Consider the following 22,201-nt stretch of genomic DNA (forward strand, 5'->3'; position numbering starts at 1 on the left):
CCCACCCAGTTATGTGGCAATAGCAAGTTAATATTTGCTATTGTCTTCCCGATACTCCTCCTGGTCAAATCGGGAAGCGGGTCCTGAGACCTGATTGGCCAGGGGCGTCCGAGAACTCCTGTCCAAATCTCAGGACCCACTTCCTGTTCGGCCAGGAGAAGCATTGCCTGTTCGGCCAAGAGGAGAAGCCCCTAACCCTCGTCCTCGATATCTCCTAAGGTAAGGCCGCTTACCCGTCCATCTCCCGGAGGGGGGGGGGGGGGTATTGGCATTGGTTCGTGTGAGAGGGGGAGGTTTGTTTGCCGCGCCCCCCTCCCCCTAACAAAAAAAAATAAAACAATGAGCACCAGCCGCCACTGGCTGCAGCCATTCCAGCGCCAACTGATGTCAAGCTATTCGCTGGATTCTCCAAAATAGGGGAGTCCTGCTGAGAGGCAAATACACTCATGTGCTGGTATGTATGCGAGCCAATCAGGCTGCAAGAAAGCATAGTGAGTAAGCTCCAGTGGGTGAAGTGAAACGCGTCAGTGGCGCGGCCTGCACACAGCGGGTCTTGTTCTGATATGAATCTCCCAGGACCTTCAGATCTGAAAGTGGAAGTAAACCCCCCCTATTGTTTTCAGCCAAGGAAGCGGCCATCTTGGCCTCTGTTTAATCTTCAACTGTCATGGTGCTGCCCATGTGATCAGTTATGACACCAGCCATTGGATGGTTTGACAGTTTGGTTGAGAGCACAACCAATGGGAGTGTTACATTTCCGGCACATGCTGGAAATGGATTTACTTCCGCTTTAACTACCAAAACTTTATTATATTTATTATATGAGAGCCTACCTTAACCACTTAACGACCGCCTCCTGCATATATACGTCAGCAGAATGGCACGGCTGGGCAGATGCACGTACAGGTACATCTACCCAGCCGCGGGCGCGCTCCCGCGACCTGGTCTGAAGCTCCGGGACCCGATCGCCGCTGGAGTCCCACGATCGGTCCCCGGAGCTGAAGAACGGGGAGAGCCGCGTGTAAACACGGCTTCCCCGTGCTTCACTGTGGCGGCGCATCGATCGAGTGATCCCTTTTATAGGGAGACACAATCGATGACATCAGACCTATAGCCACACCCCCCTACAGTTGTAAACACACACTAGGTGAAGCATAACCCCTTCAGCGCCCCCTGTGGTTAACTCCCAAACTGCAACTGTCATTTCCACAATAAACAATGCAATTTAAATGCATTTTTTTGCTGTGAAAATGACAATGGTCCCAAAAAGGTGTCAAAATTGTCCGCCATAATGTCGCAGTCACGAAAAAAAAAAAAACGCAGATTGCCGCCATTTGTAGTAAAAAAAAAAAAAAAAATGCAATAAAACTATCCCCTATTTTGTAAACGCTATAAATTTTGCGCAAACCAATCGATAAAACGCTTATTGCAATTTTTTTTACCAAAAATAGGTAGAAGAATACGTATCGGCCTAAACTGAGGAAAACAACTATTTTTTTATATATTTTTTGGGGATATTTATTATAGAAAAAAAGTAAAAAATATAGAATTTTTTTCAAAATTGTCGCTCAATTTTTGTTTATAGCGCAAAAAATAAAACCCGCAGAGGTGATCAAATTACCACCAAAAGAAAGCTCTATTTGTGGGGAAAAAAGGACGCCAATTTTGTTTGGGAGCCACGTCGCACGACCGCGCAATTGTCAGTTAAAGCAACGCAGTGCCGAATCGCAAAAAGTGCCCAGGTCCTTTACCTGCATAATGGTCAGGGTCTTAAGTGATTAAAAACGCGGTATTGAGACAACCCTTAATTATAATAATATTGAACAAGCAGCTTGTAACATGTAATACCAGCATGGAGTGTGGCCTTGTAGGAAGGGAGGAGATGCAACTACTGTTATATACAAATGCACCTTTAAAAGGAAACCTCTACCCAGCCCATCCAACCCTAACCAACGAGATACACTATATTACCAAAAGTATTGGGACGCCTGCCTTTGCACGTGCATCAACTTTAACACCAAGGTCCATAAAATACATTAGCGAGTTTGGGGTGGAGGAACATGACTGGCCTGCACAGAGTCCTGACCTTAACCCCATAGAACACCTTTGGGATGACTTGGAGTGGAGACTGTGAGCCAGCCCTTCTCAGCCAACATCAGTGCCTGACCTCACAAATGCTCTTCTGGAAGAATGATCAAACATTCCCATAGACACTCCTAAACCTTGTGGACGGCCTTCCCAGAAGAGTTGAAGCTGTTATAGCTGCAAAGGGTGAACTCCATATTGAACTTTACAGACTAAGACGCCATTAAAGTTCATGTGCGTGTAAAGGCAGGTGTCCCAATACTTTTGGTATTATATAGCTGGATTCAGGTACGGCGGCGCATCGTTGCGGCGGCATTGCGTATCGTATTTACACTACGCCGCCGTAAGTTTGCAAGGCAAGTACTGTATTCACAAAGTACATGCCTGCCAAGTTACAGTGGCGTAGCGTAAATGCAGCGCGCCTAATTGAAATTTAGCTGAGGGGGCGTGTTTTATGTTAATGGGGGGGGGGGTGACCTGACGTGATTGACGTTATTTCCAAACGGCGCAAGCGCCCGTCCGTGTACATATCCCAGTGTGCATTGCGGCAAAGTACGCCGCAACGACGTATTGGTTTCGACGTGGACGTAAATTACGTCCAGCGCTATTTACCGACGACTTACGCAAACGACGTCAAATTTTCAAATTTCGACGCGGGAACGACGGCCATACTTAACATCACTAGTCCAGCTATTTGATGGAATAACTTTACGCCTGAAAATGCCTTACGTAAACGGCGTATCTTTACTGCGTCGGCCGGGCGTACGTTCGTGAATAGGCGTATCTGGTGATTTACATATTCTACGCCAACCGCAATGGAAACGCCACCTAGCGGCCAGCCTAAAAATTACACTTTAAGATACGACGGTGTAAGACACTTACGACGCTCGTATCTTAGCCTAATTTAAGCGCATCTGGTTACCAGAACACGCTTAAATTTGCAACGGCGCAGATTCAGACTTAGGCCGGCGTATCTACTGATACGCCAGCCTAAGTCTTTCTGAATCTGCCTAATAGTGTACATAGAAGACCAGCAGCACAGTTGTCAATACAGAGAAGCCTCACCTTAATGGAAGGATGGCCAGGAGGACGGCTTTCTCATGTACGTGCCAGCCAAACATAAATGACCCGAGGGCACACAGGACCAGACAGCGGAGGAAAGCGGCAGGTCCGCGGGGTCTCACCCACAGGAGGAGTACGGACGGCTGGGAAACAACAGGATGCATGCAGTGAATTTAGGGAGCGCAATAACCTTAAAGCAAAACTTCACTCTCTCCATCAACATGGACTATTTTATAATCTTTACACTTTCATCATTAGTAAATAGATGGGAAAGACGATCAGATTTACTTGTTTTAGACTTTTTTTCTCTACATTTCTTCAGTTACCGTATTTATCGGCGTATACCGCGCACTTTTTTGCCCTGAAAATCAGGGCAAAAATCGTAGGTGCGCGGTATACGCCGATACCCGCGCCGAGTTTGAATACTGCGCCGACATATACCGAGCGCAGTACACTCGTGTATTGTCGGGCAGTCTCGGCTCCTTCCGCGCTCACGTCCTGGACGTAAAGGACGTCAGCGCGAGAGGAGCCGAGCCTGCCCGACAATACACGAGTGTACTGCGCTCGGTATATGTCGGCGCAGTATTCAAACTCGGCGCGGGAAACGAGCGGGGAGGACGCCGGACCTGACGAAGAGGACACCCGAAGCCGCAGACGGACGCCGGACCCGACGAGGACGCCGCGCAAGACACCAAAACTGTAAGTACAAAAAAACTTTTTTCCACAAGGAATTCGGGGCAACTTTAGGGGTGCGCGCTATACCCCGATAAATACGGTACTTCCTGGTCTCCAATCTAGAGAACTTAAAGGGGTTGTAAAGGTTCGTTTTTTTTATATTCTAAATAGGTTCCTTTAAGCTGGTGCATTGTTGGCTCACTTACCTTTTCCTTCCATTTCCCTTCTAAATGTTTTTTTTTCTTTGTCTGAATTTCTCACTTCCTGTATCTCCTCAGTAAGCTTGCCCCCATCATCTGGGGGTTAGTCAGCGTGCTCGCCCCCTCCCTTAGGAACACAGCGTCTGTCCCCGCAGGGATGAAGTCCTAAGGGAGGGGGTGAGCACACTGACTAACCCCCAGCCAGAACTGCTCGGATGATGGGGGCAAGCTTACTGAGGAGAACAGGAAGTGAGAAATTCAGACAAAGAAAAAAAAAACATTTAGAAGGGAAATGGAAGGAAAAGGTTAGCGAACCAACAATGCACTAGCTTAAAAGGAACCTACCGTATATACTCGAGTATAAGCCGACCCCAATATAAGCAGAGGCACCCAATTTTACCACAAAAAAATGGGAAAACGTATTGACTTGAGTATAAGCCAAGGGTGTCACATCTGCATGCCTCACTGTGCCCATGTGCATGCCTCACTGTGCCCATGTCCATGCCTCACTGTGCCCATGTCCATGCCTCACTGTGCCCATGCCTCACTTGGCCTCACTGTGTCCATGTGCATGCCTCACTGTGCCCATGCCTAGACTAACATTTAACATGGGAGTCTATGGAAGGGGTGCCCAGGTTTAAAAACTCAGTGCTCCCCAGCCGTAGGTCCCACAGACAACAAACTTTGCACACTTGTAGAGAAGAAATGGGGCTACATGTGTGCCAAGTTCCGGGTCCAGGGGACCTACGACCAGCCAGTACCGGGTCCTCAAAGTCACCGGAGAAATGACAGTTTACACATGGGAGTCTATGGAGGGGGTACCCGGTTTTGAAAATTCGGTGCTCCCCGGCCAACAAACTTTGCACACTTGTAGAAGAAGAGTGGGGCTACATGTGCACCAAGTTGGGGTCCAGGGGACCTACGGCCCGCCGGTACCCGGTCCCCAAAGTCCGGGAGATCAGACGCAAAAAAGGTGACTCGAGTATAAGCCGAGGGGGGCATTTTCAGCACAAAAAAAAAAAAATGTGCTGAAAAACTCAACTTATACTTGAGTATATACAGTATCTAGAAAATAAAAAACGAACCTTTACAACCCGTTTAAGTTCATAAAACAGAGAGGAGTTCCTGGTTTCCAGGAGTCTTCAAGGAGGGGAGGAGGGGTTTTCTCAGCCAAGCACACACCTCCATGCCTGAGCCAAGGGCAGATGGACTCCAGGAAATAAATCCTACATGAATCAGCTGCCCTTATTTAAGATGGCCATGGTCTAAAATGCTGGGGGGGGGGGGCGTTTATTAAAGTGATTTCTCAGCAAAATAAAACATGCAGTGAGGTTTTTGTAGCGGTTGGGTGCGATGTGCACCCACAGGGAGTTTCTACTTTCTGTGGTATTTAATAGAAGTTCATTGTTCAGGTTCACATACACTTTAAAGCAGATTTTCACTTAAAGTTCCACTCATCTGCCTACTACCCCTAACCAATTCTTTTTTTTCTGGGAGTAGGTACCTTTTCCTAACAGATATCCACTCCAACAATTCTATCCTAAGCGAGAATTTAGTAAGCTTGGTTAGGGCACTATTCCTCCCACCGACACCAACAATGGGGCATTATTCCCCCCCACTGACACCAACAATGGGGCAATATCCCTTCCTCTGACACCAACAATGGGGCATTATCCCCCCCACTGACACCAACAATGGGGCACTATTCCTCCCATATTTCTAATCTGGATCCCGATTCTGGGTACTGTATTTGCCGGCGTATAAGACGACTTTTTATGCTTAAAGATTTGGCTCAAAAATCGGGGGGTCGTCTTATACGCCGGATGCAGACTGCGGGCGTCCATTTATTAAAACACGCACCTCCTCCTCGTGCTGTTCCACGATAGGCTCAGTGATCCACCTATCACGGACATCGTCTCGGACGAGAGGACGTCCGTGATAGGCGGAACACTGAACACAGGCTCTGCTGGGAAACTAAGTGTTCCGCCTATCACGGAACAGGACGAGGAGGCGGCGCGGCTTTTAAAAAATGGACGCCCGCAGTCTGACTCACTCTGCCAGGCAAAAAAACGGAATGAAGATCGGCAAATTGAGGCGAGGCAATGGCACAGTGAGGCGAGGCGAAGCAATGGCACAGTGAGGCGAGGCGAAGCAATGGCACAGTGAGGCGAGGCGAAGCAATGGCACAGTGAGGCGAGGCGAAGCAATGGCACAGTGGGGCGAGGCGAAGCAATGGCACAGTGAGGCGAGGCGAAGCAATGGCACAGTGAGGCGAGGCGAAGCAATGGCACAGTGGGGCGAGGCGAAGCAATGGCACAGTGGGGCGAGGCGAAGCAATGGCACAGTGGGGCGAGGCGAAGCAATGGCACAGTGGGGCGAGGCGAAGCAATGGCACAGTGGGGCGAGGCGAAGCAATGGCACAGTGAGGCGAGGCGAAGCAATGGCACAGTGAGGCGAGGCGAAGCAATGGCACAGTGAGGCGAGGCAATGGCACAGTGAGGCGAGACAATGGCACAGTGAGGCGAGACAATGGCACAGTGAGGCGAGCCAAGGGCACAGTGAGGCGAGCCAATGGCACAGTGAGGTGAGGCGAGCCAAGGGCACAGTGAGGTGAGGCGAGCCAAGGGCACAGTGAGGTGAGGCGAGCCAAGGGCACAGTGAGGCGAGCCAAGGGCACAGTGAGGGGTCATCTTATACAGTGAGTATATCCCAAAACCAACATTTTAGCTGGAAAATTGGGGGGGGGGGGGGGGGGGGTCGCCTTATACGCCGGCAAATACGGTAAATGATTTAGGAGGCACTAAAGCCCTTTGCTTAGTTATCTTGAAGTCATACTGTACACACTCACATATACATCTTATATATATATATATATCCTCTGATACAAGGACTGAGCTAGTGTAATGGGGAAAATGGAGGAGCTCAGTAGTCATCTTTTTGTTCATTACCAGGATGGAGAGAAGGGTGCAGATCAAAGTGGCCAGCGGAGTGACAGAGGGAAGGATGCTGTGCTCAAACTCCTGAACCAACCCGCCCGTCATGGATCCAGTCCGTATGGCAGTTGGGTCCACCAGCTGCATCTTGACACCTGCACCACAAAAGGGTTAGAACTCCCATAATGGATATTTCAGTTCTGATTAGACATTGAGATGACATCCCCCACCCCACATGCTAAAATATGGTATGCTATAATAATAATAATGTCATTTCAAAAGTCATTTTCAATATTTTAAAATCTTTGAGAGGTAAGTGCTGGAGTGCAGATCTCCCTGGTGACGTGGGTACTGGGTAGTCAGCAATGTATACTGGAGTGCAGATCTCCCTGGTGACGTGGGTACTGGGGTGATTTGAGAAACTTTTTTTTTGGTCTCACAGATAATAATATTATTAATCTGAGGTTTGGCTGTGCAACCCCTATCCTCATGGCATCATTTCTTTTTTTTTATTCACCTATTTCAATTACATCAGATATACTGTTTAACCCCATTACTTTTAGTGCTTTAACCAAATACTTTCTGCTCATTTCATATAGTGCAGAATTGACATTATTGTATTTATTATTATCCACAAGAAATAGATTATCATATACCACAATAAAATATTGTTTTTGTAATCTGTTTGATGAAATGACTATGCTATCTATATATGTATGAATCTTCGTACGTCTGTAAAATGAATTTCAATAAAATTAGATTGAAGTAATAAATAAAGATATCCCAGAGAGACCTTAGCAGATAAAAAAATAAAGGTAAGATAAAATAGATTATATACAAAAAATATTTACATTTTATTAAAAATATAAATAATATTTTGTATGTGTGGTAATTTGAGATTTTTATTTTTTTTGTTCTAATGGCAGATATTACATTAGATTTAGCTGAAACATATCTAACCCCATAGCAAACTTTATTTTTTAACTTTTTTATAGTCACATATTTATGTGACATTGGAGTTACCATTTTATCTCTTTATTTTTAGGTATAGAGTAATGTTTTAACATAATACTATCTACCATTTGTATATGGTATAGTATAGTATATCAAGCATACATATTTGTATTATTATAGACAAAATAGATTATTATACAATAAAGGTGTCCTCAGAGAAATGACCTTAGCATTTAAAAAATAAATAAAATAATACATAGCAGAAAATAGAATAGAACAATCTTTACATTTATTGAAACTACAAAAAAACAATTTTAAAAGTTCTATAAATATTTTTGTAAAAAAAAGTAAATTTATGTTTTTGCAATTTGTTTTAAAAATAATATTATTTCAAATTTCGTCGCGGGAACGACGGCCATACTTAACATTGTTACGCTGCACTTACGCCACCATATAGCAGGGGCAACTATACGCCGGGAAAAGCCCAACGTAAACGGTGTAAATGTACTACGTCGGCCGGGCGTACGTTCGTGAATTTGCGTATCTTGCCGATTTACATATTTCGAAGCGTAAATCAGCATACACGCCCCTAGCGGTCAGCGCAAAAATGCAGTTACGATCCGACAGCGTAAGAGACTTACGCCTGTCGGATCTAAGGGAAATCTATGCGTAACTGATTCTAAGAATCAGGCGCATAGATACGACGGCAGAACGCAGAGATACGACGGCGTATCTGGAGATACGCCGTCGTATCTCCACTGAGAATCCGGGCCTCTGTCTCTATCATTTAAAATACACATATTAAAAATTATAGACCCTTCATTTCTTTGTAAGTGGACAAACTTACAAAATCTGCAGGGGATCAAATAATTATTTTTCCCCACTGTGTGGGTTTAGTTTTGAAATCTTAGAAACGTTTAGAACCTTACCAATGATAGAAAGCACTTTATCTGCTGCATTGTATAATGCCCAGAAATTTGGAGCCCAGTAAGCATGGCAGAGACCTCTCTTGAAGGGAAAAAGGCGGGAAAGGACTTGAGGAAGTTGACCCTTAAAAGAAATGTGTACAGGAATGTTACTTTCATTGTTCAGTATACTAATAATCATTATCTTATAATGTGTTCTAGGATGGAAACATTCAATTAGGTTTTGCGCTTGTCAATTATTTTATCAATGGATTCTGTTTAACCAGTCATGCGATTCACACATCCACACCACACAATCCAGGAAGGGACACCACCACTTCCTGGTTAGGATTTGTAGCTTCCTGTGTCACCTGACCACCTCCAGCCTGCTTAATGAACAGTGAAGGAGAATGAACACCTATTTAACCACTTAAGGACCGGACCAATATGCTGCTAAATGACCCAAGGGGTTTTTACAATTCGGCACTGCGTCGCTTTAACAGACAATTGCGCGGTCGTGCGACGTGGCTCCCAAACAAAATTGGCGTCCTTTTTTCCCCACAAATAGAGCTTTCTTTTGGTGGTATTTGATCACCTCTGCGGTTTTTATTTTTTGTGCTATAAACAGAAATAGAGCGACAATTTTGAAAAAAATTCAATATTTTTTACTTTTTGCTATAATAAATATCCCCAAAAACAAGTATAAAAAAAATGTTTTTTTCAGTTTAAGCCGATACGTATTCTTCTACCTATTTTTGGTAAAAAAAAAAAAAAAAAAATCGCAATAAGCGTTTATCGATTGGTTTGCGCAAAATTTATAGCGTTTACAAAATAGGGGATATTTTTATTGCATTTTTATAATTTTTTTTTTTTTTTACTACTAATGGCGACGATCAGCGTTTTTTTTTCGTGACTGCAACATTATAGCGGACACTTCGGACAATTTTGACACATTTTTGGGACCATTGACATTTTCACAGCAAAAAATGCATTTAAATTGCATTGTTTATTGTGAAAATGACAGTTGCAGTTTGGGAGTTAACCACAGGGGGCGCTGTAGGAGTAAGGGTTCACCTAGTGTGTGTTTACAACTGTAGGGGGGTGTGGCTGTAGGTCTGACGTCATCGATCGAGTCTCCCTATAAAAGGGATCACTCGATCGATGCAGCCGCCACAGTGAAGCACGGGGAAGCCGTGTTTACATACGGCTTTCCCCGTTCTTCAGCTCCGGGGAGAGATCGCGACGGAGCGGCTATAAACGAATAGCCGCGCCGTCGTCCCGGATCGCTCCCCGCGGGAATCCGACCGCCGCATGTAGCGGGGGGGGTCCCGATCGGACCGCCAACCCACGTCTAGGCAGGGACGTACAGGTACGTCAATGTGCCTGTACGTGCCATTCTGCCGACGTATATGTACATGCGGCGGTCTGGAAGCGGTTAATTAGCAGACTGGCTGTACAGCCAACACTGTATCCAGGCCAAGGGCAGCACGGAAAGAGTCCCCGCCGGCTTGCGCTACACTGTTATGCCGCGTACACACGAGCATTTTTGATGTCATGGAAAAAAGCAATGTTTTTCTCAACGGGATTCTTGTCAGGCCTGTGATAAAAAATGCTCTAGCAAAGCGCGGTGACGTACAACGCGTACGACGGCACTATAAAGGGGAAGTTCCATTCGACTGGCGCCACCCTTTGGGCCGATTATGCAAATTTCCCTTCTCATAACTTGCTTCTGAGCATGCGCGTTTTTTTTCCCCCGGTCGTTAAAGCCTACACACGACCGTTTTTCGTGAAAACTACGAGAAAAAAAATAGAGCAGGTTCTAAATTTTTAATGGCCATTTTTATGGTCAAGAAAAATGCTCTGGAGCCCACACACGATCATTTTTAACCACTTGGGATCCGCGCTATAGACGAAAGACGTCCACAGCGCGGCTCTCAAGTGCAGAGTGGACGTCTTTGGACGTCCTCTTGTTGACATTCCCCGTGCGCGCCACTGGCGAGTGTTATACACCAATAAATACAGTATTTAAATATTAAAAGTATATTTTTGTTTCAAGAACCCGATAATATTACTTACATGTATTTGCTTTAGTCTAAAAAAAAAAAAAAAAAATCACCTCCCCCGCATTTACTTTTGTAAGTTCCCCCCCAGACGCACTGGCCCATTTTATATTTTTCCCCCTGTGTCACGAGGACCTATGGAGTCCCATAGAAGTCCGCTCTATGTGTGTGCACCCCACTCCCAAACAAGCTTTTTCTTTTAGTTTTGGGTTGGGGGTAAGGAATAGTTAGAATCTCTGACGGTTCTTTAAAACAAGCCCTCACTGACCTCTGTAGCTGCAGGTACTCTGGGGAAATTCATCCTAGAGGACTTCAGTGCTCCTGCTGTGATATTTGGGGATAAATCACTCTGCATTGCCTGTAGCTACAGAGGTCAATGGGACCTATGGAGTCCCGTAGGAGTTTGCTCTATGTGTGTGCCCCCCACTCCCAAATCTGAGAATCGGACAAAGATTTTTCTTATTGTTGTGGGTTGGGTAAGGAATAGTTAGAATCGGTCAGTTCTTTAAAATAAGCCCTCACTGACCTTTTTAATCAGGATGAATTGCCAGAGTATCTGCAGCTCAGTGGTGTAGTGAGTAGCACTTTCGAATAGCAGCAAAAAGGGTCGCTGGTTCGAATCCCGACCACGACACCATCTGCCTGGTGTTTGCATGTTCTCCCTGTGTCTGCGTGGGTTTCCTCCGGGAACTCCGGTTTCCTCCCACACTCCAAAGACATGCTGGTAGGTAAATTGGATCTTGTCCAAAAATTGGCCCAGTATATATGTATATCTGTGTGTATGACTGTGTGTCCCTAGCGTGTCGAGATCCTACGGGGTAAAATGACCGCACCAGCCAAGCAGACACTGGCTGGAAAAGCGCCCAGAGGCGATTCAGTTTGCATGTGTAGCGCTATACAAGTCATTCATTCAGCTAAAGAGGTCAGTGAGGACTTCTTTTAACCACTTGCTTACTGGGCACATATACTCCCCTCCTGCCCAGGTGAAATTTCAGCTTTCGGCACTGCGTCGATTTAACTAACAATTGCGCGGTCGTGCGACGTGGCTCCCAAACAAAATTGACGTCCTTTTTTCCCCACAAGTAGAGCTTTCTTTTGGTGGTATTTGATCGCCTGTGCGGTTTTTATTTTTTGCGCTATAAACAAAAAAGTGCGACAATTTTGAAAAAAATACAATATTTTTTACTTCTTGCTATAATAAATATCCCAATTTAAAAAAAAAAAAAAAAAATTTTTTTCTCAGTTTAGGCCGATACGTATTCTTCTACATATTTTTGTTAAAAAAAAAAAAAAATCGCAATAAGCGACTGGTTTGCGCAAAAGTTATAGCGCTTACAAAATAGGACAGAATTATTATTTTTTATTATTTATTTTTTTACTAGAAATGGCGGCGATCTGCGATTTTTATTGGGACTGCGACGTTATGGCGGACACATCGGACACATTTTTGGCGCCATTCACATTTATACTGCGATCAGTGCTATAAATATGCACTAATTACTGTATAAATGTGACTGGCATTGAAGGGGTTAACACTAGGGGGTGAGGAAGGGGTTAAATGTGTTTCCTATCAAGTGTTCTAACTGTAGGTGGAGGGGGGGTGACCGATCTGTGTCTCTATGTACAAGGGACACAGATCGGTCTCCTCTCCAGAGACAGCACCGCTGTCTCTGTGTAAAACGGCAATGAGAGATGATCTCATATGTTTATATATGAGATCATCTCTCATTGGCCGCACAGATCGCATCGCAAACGGCCACTCTGATTGGCCGTTCGCGGCGATCTGTAATTGGCTGTGTCCGAGGGACACGGCCAACACAGATTTTCCCCGCTGCGCGCTCTGGAGCGCGCGCGGGGACCGCCCAAAGGGGCGGACGTCAATTGACGTCCTGTTGGCTTTTGGGATCCGCGCTGTAGCCGTCAATTGACGGCAGGCGGATCCCAAGTGGTTAAAGAACTAGTCTAACGAGATTCTAACCAGCTAGAGGACTTCAGTGCTCCTGCTGTGACATTTGAGAGTGAATTACTCCGCAGTGTCTACAGATACAGAGGTCAATGCAGGCTTGTTTCAAAGCTCATTCAGTGCTGGAAAACACAGGAATGTCCACAGTCTGGCCACAATTTTACATGTCATAAAACAAGTCATACCATGTACACAAAAGGTCCAAATGAAACTGTAAACACGAACAGCACAATGACAGCCAAATAGAGGAGTCGCAGAATGCTGAAACTTCTCCATTTTAAAGATCCATCTACAGAACAAAAAACACAAATCGGTGTCAGAAAGGAAAAACAGAAACCAATTTCCAAGCAGATAAATCTGTCTGTCAATAAAATCCTTAATTTTTCTATGTATAGACCACATTCTTTCATTTTCCCCCTAAGCTAGGTAGTTTTGTCTTTCACACTGGGGCGGAAGGGGCGTCGGCGGTAAAGCGCCACTATTTTTAGTGGTGCTTTACCGTTGTTTTAGCAGCGCTTTCCGACCGCTAGCGGGGAGGTTACACAGGCTATCCCACCTTCAGTCTATTATGAATTCTGCTGTTAGACTAATACATCTCACTAACCGATCTGTGACTGCTGCTCCTCTCTGCCAATCTCTTCACTGGCTTCCCCTACCCCACCGTATAAAAAAGAGATTTTTAATACAGCTTACCTGTAAAATCTTTTTCTTGGAGTACATCACGGGACACAGAGCGGCATTCATTACTATATGGGTTATATGGAGTACCTTCAGGTGTAGACACTGGCAATCTTCAAACAGGAAATGCCCCTCCCTATATAACCCCCTCCCATAGGAGGAGTACCTCAGTTTTGTAGCAAGCAGTATGCCTCCCAAAATGGTCCTCAAAAGAGGGGTGGGAGCTCTGTGTCCCGTGATGTACTCCAAGAAAAAGATTTTACAGGTAAGCTGTATTAAAAATCTCTTTTTCTTTATCGTTACATCACGGGACACAGAGCGGCATTCATTACTATATGGGATGTCCCAAAGCAATGCTTACAATGAGGGGAGGGAGAACATCTCCAAGACAAAAGGATTTAATTTAGAGATATACTCAAATCATAATAAATCCAACTTATTTGAGAAAAATAATCTTAAATTTTAAATTTAACTCAAAAAAAGAGGAGCCCCCGGAATCCGAGGGTCTCAAACTGCAGCCTGCAGCACTGCCTGCCCGAAGGCAGTATCAGTATTCCTTCTTACGTCCAACTTGTAGAATTTTGTAAACGTGTGGACAGAAGACCAGGTTGCCGCCTTGCAAACTTGAGCCATAGAGATCTGGTGGTGTGCTGCCCAGGAGGCGCCCATGGCTCTAGTAGAATGAGCCTTTAATGATACTGGAGGAGGCAACCCTTTCAAGCCGTAGGCCTGAGTGATTAATTGCTTAATCCACCTAGAAATGGTGGACTTTGCAGCTGCCTGCCCCTTCTTGGGCCCATCCGGTAGAATGAACAGCACATCTGTCTTCCGGATCTTCTTTGTAGCTTTAAGATAGGCCTTCATGGCCCTGACAATATCCAAGGTATGCAGCAACCCTTCCTTTCTGGAAGTAGGTTTAGGGAAGAAGGATGGTAATACCAAATCCTGGTTCAAATGAAAACTGGATATGACCTTCGGAAGGAAGGAAGGATGAGGGCGGAGAACGACCCTGTCCTTATGAAAAACAAGATATGGTTCCTTACAGGATAAGGCTGCCAGCTCCGAAACTCTTCTTGCGGAAACTATGGCAACCAAAAATACTAACTTCCTTGTCAGTAGAACCAAAGGAATATCAGCCAACGGCTCAAACGGTTGTTTCTGTAAACTTGACAGAACAAGATTTAAATCCCACGGACAAAGCGGGGATTTAACTGGAGGTCTAATACGTAAGACCCCTTGAAGGAAGGTTTTAACCAGCGAGTGGGTGGCCAGCGGCCGCTGAAACCACACTGACAGAGCAGAAATCTGTCCTTTGATTGTGCTTAATGCCAATCCTTTATCCACTCCTAGCTGGAGAAAACTTAATACTCTATCGATGGTAAATTTGCGAGAAAGCCATCGCTTGGACTCACACCAGCCTACATAGGCCTTCCAGACCCTGTAATAAATCACCCTAGAGACCGGTTTCCTGGCTCTGATTAGGGTAGAGATTACTTTCTGAGACAGACCTCTACCCCTGAGAATCAGGGATTCAGCTTCCAGGCCGTCAAATTTAGATGCCGTAAGGCAGGGTGGAGGATCGGACCTTGCGATAGCAGGTCTGGCCGTAGAGGAAGAGTCCAAGGGTCTCCCACTACCATCCTTAAGATTAGTGAGTACCATGCCCTTCTGGGCCATGCTGGAGCTACCAGGATGACTGGTATGTGCTCCACCCGGATCCTGCGCAGCAGGCGGGGTAGTAACTGGAGCGGGGGAAACGCATAAAGAAGTTTGAACTGATGCCAAGGGCAAACCAACGCATCGGTTCCGCAGGCCATCGGATCCCTTGAGCGGGACATGAACCTGTCTAGTTTCTTGTTGAGTCTCGATGCCATGATATCCACGTCCGGCACTCCCCATCTTTGGCAGAGTGCTTGAAAGACTTGTGGATGCAGAGACCATTCCCCCGGCCATAGAGTCTGGCGGCTTAAGAAGTCCGCCTGAAAGTTGTCCACTCCGGGAATGAATATTGCCGATATGCAGGGCACATGAGCCTCTGCCCATAGGAGAATCAAGCTCACTTCTCTCTGAGTGGCCTGACTCCTGGTCCCCCCTTGGTGATTTATGTATGCCACTGCCGTGGCATTGTCTGATTGAATTCTCACCGGGAGCCCCTGCAATTTCGACGTCCAAGCCCTGAGGGCTAGTCGAACAGCTCTGAGCTCCAAGATGTTGATGGGTAAAAGCTTCTCTGGCTTTGTCCAAATACCTTGGCGAGTGGAACCATCCACAATCGCTCCCCAGCCCGTCAGGCTGGCGTCTGTGGTCACTATCTTCCAAGCCACTGGGCTGAAAGACCTCCCCTTCAGTAGATTCTGAGGGTCTAACCACCAACACAGACTTTGTCGGACTCTTGATGAGAGAGGCAACGGGATATCCAAGGCCTGTGGCCTTCTGCTCCATGCTGACAGGATGGCTGCCTGCAGGATGCGAGTGTGGCTCTGGGCGTATGGCACCGCCTCGAAAGTAGCCACCATCTTGCCTAGTAATCTCATACATAGGCGAATAGTCGGTTCTTTCTTGCTTAGAACCAGTAGGATTAATTCCTTGATGGCTTTGACCTTCCTCAGAGGTAGGAACACCCCTTGTTGTTCTGTGTCTAATCTCATGCCGAGATATTCCAACTGCCTTGTGGGCTGGAATGCTGACTTCTCTCGATTTAGGACCCAGCCGAACCTCTCGAGGTATTGGACCGTGAGGGCCACTGCTCGTTCCAAGCCGGGAGACGAGTGGTCTATGACTAGGAGGTCGTCCAGGTATGCTAGGATCGTGACCCCTTGGATCCTTAGCTTGGCTAGGATTGGAGCTAGAACCTTCGTGAACACCCGGGGGGCCGTAGCCAACCCAAAGGGAAGTGTCACGAATTGGAAATGACGCGAAGCCACCATAAAGCGTAGATATCTTTGATGTGGCTGATAAATTGGAACATGAAGGTAGGCATCCTTTATGTCTATGGACGCCATGAAGTCGTCCTTTTGGAGTGTGGCAGCTGCTGACCGCACGGATTCCATCCGAAATGAGCGGATTTTTAAGTATGCATTTACCATCTTTAGGTCCAAAATTGGCCTGACATCTCCATTGGGCTTTGGGATGATGAATAGGTTGGAGTAGAAACCCAGCCCCTGTTCCAGGACTGGTACCTCCACTATCACTTCCTGGGAAAGTAGATGATCTAGAGCCGACTTTAATGCGGCTCCTTTCTCCAGATCGTTTGGAATCCTCGACTCCTGGAAATGAGGAGGAGGAAACCTTAGGAATTCTAGCTTGTAGCCTGTGGCCACGGAAGACCGTACCCACTCGTCGGGAATGCTGGCTTCCCAAATCTCCGAAAAGAGTCGCAGCCTTCCCCCCACCTTCGTGGGTGGGGGCGCCCCTTCATGAGGTAGACTTGGGGGCTGGTTTTGCCGGCTTGCGAAACCACTGCCTCTTGCCCCTAACAGCCTGTCCTCTTGATCTGCTGTTGAAGCCGAAGTTTGTTCTTGCAGGAGGCCGTCGATACTGCTTGGCATTAGAGGGCCCCTGCCCAGGGGAGGACTGTCGTTTAAACGCAGGCCCCTGAACCCTCTTCTTAGTTGGCAAGAGAGTACTCTTGCCGTTTGAAATGGTCTGAATGTATTTATCTAAGTCCTCTCCGAAGAGCCGTCCTCCATGGAAGGGAAACCCTGCCAGGAGCTTCTTGCATGGGGGCTCAGCCTCCCAGCTTTTTAACCATAAGAGTCTTCTCATATGGATAAGGGATAATGATAAACGTGACGCTTGTTGGATAGAATCCTTGATTGCGTCTACCGTAAAACATATGGCTTTAGGGACATCCGAAAATTCTTCTGCCTGCTCGGCAGGAATAAGTTCAAGCATTTGTTTAAATTGATCCGATAAAGCTTGAGCGACTCCAATCGCAGCCACGGCTGGCTGTACTACTGCCCCTGCAGAAGTGAAGGAGTTCTTAAGTAGGGCTTCCAAGCGTCTATCAACTGGATCTTTGAAAACCTGTACGTTTTCTACAGGACATGTTAACGATTTGTTAACACATGAGATGGCTGCGTCTACTGCAGGAGAAGCCCATTTCTTGGAAAACTTTTCTTCCATAGGATATAAGACAGAAAATTTCTTAGGTGGAAAGAAAACCTTGTCTGGTTTGTTCCACTCTTGGAACAAGACTCCCTCTAAGAGAGGATGGATCGGAAACACAGCCCTGCTTTGAGGCGCCCTCAGTGAGCCCAAAGCTGAAACCGTCGATACCTGGAGATCTGGTACAGGCAGGTTGAATGCCTTATGGACCAAGTCCGTCAAGCCCTGAATCCACCAGCTCTCCCTCAGGGAGACTGCCCCAGACTCCTCTGTATCCGGATCTTCGATCCCTGAACCTACTTGGTCTCTGTCCAAGAGGTCGTCCAATTCCCCAGAGGAAAGGACCTCCTCTTCCGAGGGTCCGCGCACGGGTGACGGAGATCTATTCCGCTTACTACCCCGCATGGCTGCGGCTATCATTTCTCCCATGCTTCTCCGCATCTCATTTAAAGAGGCGAGTAACACCTCTTCCGTGACCACCTTAGGGTTGGGTTGACTCGCGTCAGCTCTAGCCCCAGACCCCGATGGCCCAACGGCTCCCTGTGGGGAAAGCAGCGGCATAGCTCTATCCGAGACCTCAGACTCTGCGGGGGAATCCCCACCTTTTGTACCCTCTGATCTTGATGCCATAGTACAATACCGAGGTACACCTGCTACTTATTGGTACCTGGGACTTATAATAGTTAAATGCCCAAACACCTGTTTGGGGAATAAAAAAAAATGTTTCCTCTACCCTAGATGACACCTTTTTTTTTTTTTTTTTTCAAAGAAAAACTTTTCTTCTTTTTTTTTTTTTTTTTTTTCAATCTAGGCAAGAAAAAAAATTCTATCCCCCTGAGTAGTATTGCCAAAGAAAAGACTATGAGATGGAAAAGAAAACCAGCCTATTCCTAGGCTAAACCACAATCTTCTGAAGACTGTAGTATTCTTTCTGGCCACTGTGTGTCCTCAGCGCCCGTGCTTCCCTCCAGTCCTTCCTCCCTTAAGCCAGAGAAATGAATGAGCTGTGGCATCTAAGGAAGGGCCGCCCCTTCCTTTAAACCACTGACCCGCCCTTCCCCCCCAGCTAAAACGGCGCCAAATGCGTCTATAACACGTGCACGCGCACCGCGCGCGCGCCCGCGACGGGGGGTTGGGAGGAAGGGCCTCTCTGTTCCTGCAGCCGCAGGCCTGTGAACACACGAGGAGGTCAGCGTTTTGCCTGCCTTGCAGGCATGAGGGAGAGGACTGGATAGAGCATCGCCTGGAGGCTTGCAGGTAAGCATAGCTCTCTGACACACACATACACTTGTACATAAAAGGCCCCACTCACAGCTTTTACAACACTACCAGGGAGGTCACTTTTTATGGGGAACTATAACATATAGAGCCATCCTATCTTCATGATATGTGACTGGTTTGCCAGATGCAATGCATAACCTTTAGGCATGTCCCCTGTGACCTCCCAGAAAAAACTTGCTAAGAGCCAAGCCCCGCAGGTTTTTCCCCTTACTTACCTGCTCCATGCCGCAGGACTTTGCCAAGCAAGAGGTCCAATCTTCCCCCATCTCCGTGGGGATGTCTAGACCTTCAGGCCCTGGGAACCTTCTTCTTCCATGAAGGATCCACTGTCCTGGGCCCATACAGCACCCTGGCAAACAGAAAACATTAGGCGCCCCAAAGGTTTCTAAGTTCTGGGCCCAGGGTCCAGCTCTCTTAAAAAGAAAGCATTATGGGCTATACCCCAAGGGTTTGGGGTCCGGTTACTGACCACTTTAGCGCGCAGGCTTTTTTGGACAGAACCGGTAGCTCACCTAATCCCAAGGATGCGGAGGCAAGCTAAACCATGACTAACACCTAAGACACTGGCGTAAAAACTGAGGTACTCCTCCTATGGGAGGGGGTTATATAGGGAGGGGCATTTCCTGTTTGAAGATTGCCAGTGTCTACACCTGAAGGTACTCCATATAACCCATATAGTAATGAATGCCGCTCTGTGTCCCGTGATGTAACGATAAAGAAATGCTAAATCACAACATACAAGGCCATTCGCAACATCGCTACCATCTACATCACCAACCTCATCTGCAGATATCACCCAAATCATCCCCTCCGCTCCTCCCAGGACCTCCTGCTCTCTAGCTCCCTTGTTACCTCCTCCCATGCTCGCCTTCAGGACTTCTCCAGAGCCTCTCCCATCCTCTGGATCTCCTTGCCCCGGTATGTCCGATCAGCCCCTAACCTCGCCACCTTTAGGAGATCCCTGAAAGCTCATTTATTCAGGGAAGCCTATCCCACACCCACCTAACAACTGTCCCCGAGTCACCCCCATCAAATCATTCTCTGCAGCTATTACCTTTTGTACCACCACCCCCTCCCTTTAGAATGTAAGCTCTATGAGCCGAGCCCTCCTGTACCTTCTTGTATTGAACTGAATTGCAATTGTGCTGTCCCCCCTATACATCGTATAGTGCTGCGTAAACGGTTGGCGCTATATAAACCGTGTATATTATAGTATACCTAGCACAGGGATTTTTTTTTCTTTATAGAATGGTGGAGGAGTGAAGGAAGTATGTGGCTGCATTTAAGTAACCCTATTGCTTTGTCCTGCATGGGCAAAGAAAAGGCTTGTTTTAGACCCCTTTTACACCGAGGCGCTTTTCAGGTGCTAAAGAGCTAAAAAATAGCACCTGTAAAGCGCCTGAAAAACACCTCCCCTGTAGTCCCAGTGTAAAAGCCAGAGTGCTTTCACACTGGGGCGGTGCGCTGGCAGGACATTAAAGACACTGTCACACTGAGGCAGTGGGGGCGTCGGCGGTAAGCAGTGCTTTACCATCGTTTTAGCAGCTCTCTTCGGCCGATAGCGGGCCGCATTTACACACCACTCCGACAGCACTCGGGCTTTCACACTCGGGCTATAGCGCCTCAGTGCGAAAGTAGCCTAAAAAAAGTACTGCAAGCAGCATCTTTGGGGCAGTGAAGGAGCAGTATACACCGCTCCTGCCCATTGAAATGAATGGGCACCTGCTCAGCGCTTCGGCACTGGTGCTAAACTGGCGCATTTAGGCAATATACTTTCCTTCCAGCGTACCAGCTGCTTGGGAAGAGGGGAATTAAGTGACCCTTTAGCTTTACCTTGTACCTTTAGGCCAACCTACAGTTAAAAGTATTTCCACAACAGAAAATGCAAAAAAAAAAAAAAATGCAAAACCTGTTTTTCAGAAAAATTTTGAAATCCAGACACTGACCTGCATTATCAGAAGTGAAGCAGTACGACCTTAACAAATAGATGCCATAGGCTGGGGCGATGTACAGATAGATGTGCTTGAAGTTCAGCAGCACAGCAAAGAGGAAGGCGCTCTCCAGATGCCTCTTCTGTGGGAAGATTAAAGGGTCAGTTCACTTGAAAAGTCGTATTTTACACTAAAACTTCAGCCCCCCCCCCACAGGTTCACTTGATATGTGCACAGAATGTAGCTGTCACCTGGCACAGGAGCCGCACTCTTACCCGCCAGTGTACACACACCTCAATGGCGTTTACCTGAAATAAGCGTGCAACCGACAGAAGCATGATCCCTGAGAGAAAACCATTGTACTGGAAGTGGATGTCTGACATTACACTCAGGAAAGTGAACTGAACTGTATTGGTACAACTTATCAGCTAACATTTTGCATTCCTTGATTCCGCCCCCCCCCCTCAATCAATCTGTTTTCATTTCATACCTTATTATAGACCCAGTAATGTCATCACTGGGTCTATGTACAGAGTGCTGTACATAGCAGTACCCTGATGCAAGCAGTGTTATGCAACATTCAAAATGTCTTATATAGTTAGTCAGGTTGGGAGAAAAAAAAAAAAAAGACACAAGAGAGAGATATCATTTTGCCCCCCCCCCCCCCCTTTACAAATCATTAGTAAGACCTCATCTGGAATATGCAGCTCAGTTTTGGGCCCCAGTTCTCAAAAAGGACATCGGGGAACTGGAGAAAGTGCAGAGAAGGGCAACAAAACTGATAAGAGGCATGGAGGAGCTCAGCTATGATGAAAGATTAGAACGGAATTTATTCACTCTTCAGAAGAGGAGAATTAGGGGGGATATGATCAACATGTACAAATATATAAAGGGGTCTATATAGTGAGTTATTGACTTTACGGACAACACTGAGGACAAGGGGGCACTCTTTACGTCTAGAGGAAAAGAGATTTCATCTCCAAATACGGAAAGGTTTCTGTTCGATTTTAAATTCATTAATATTTTTATGAATTAAATGTCTCTGAAGCATTGGTTTAACCACTAGCCGACCGCGCACCGCCGTTCTACGTCGGCAGATCGGCTCGGCTGGGCGAGAGCACGTAGTATAACGTCCTCTCTCTCAGCCGCCCCCGACTCCCGTGCGTGTGCCCGGCGGGCGCGATCGCCGCCGGGCACACGCTATCGCTCGGTACAGAGCGGGGACCGGGAGCTGTGTGTGTAAACACACAGCTCCCGGTCCTGTCAGCAGGGGAAATGCTGATCTTCGGTTCATACAATGTATGAACAGAAGATCAGTGTTTCCCCCTAGTGAGGCCCCCCCCCCCCCCCCCACACAGTAAGAACAC

General features: G+C 46.8%; 1 protein-coding gene across 2 annotated transcripts in view; it reads right to left on the reverse strand.

Moving 5' to 3' along the window:
- The window catches only part of ALG8 (ALG8 alpha-1,3-glucosyltransferase), a 45,893-nt gene that overhangs the window by 7,522 nt on the left and 16,170 nt on the right, over positions 1-22,201 (reverse strand). Inside the window, exons 5-10 of one of the 2 annotated variants that reach the window (XM_040339960.1) lie at positions 21,143-21,210; positions 20,850-20,976; positions 13,023-13,126; positions 8,839-8,959; positions 6,971-7,110; positions 3,151-3,290 (exon numbers count right to left, since the gene is read on the reverse strand). In XM_040339960.1, coding sequence (XP_040195894.1) covers positions 3,151-3,290; positions 6,971-7,110; positions 8,839-8,959; positions 13,023-13,126; positions 20,850-20,976; positions 21,143-21,210 — 700 coding nt within the window. The remainder of the gene's footprint in view (positions 1-3,150; positions 3,291-6,970; positions 7,111-8,838; positions 8,960-13,022; positions 13,127-20,849; positions 20,977-21,142; positions 21,211-22,201) is intronic. The other variant, XM_040339961.1, reaches the window with a different exon arrangement.

The sequence above is a fragment of the Rana temporaria genome, chromosome 2, assembly GCF_905171775.1.
Source record: "Rana temporaria chromosome 2, aRanTem1.1, whole genome shotgun sequence".
In the NCBI taxonomy this organism is placed as follows: Eukaryota; Metazoa; Chordata; class Amphibia; order Anura; family Ranidae; genus Rana; species Rana temporaria.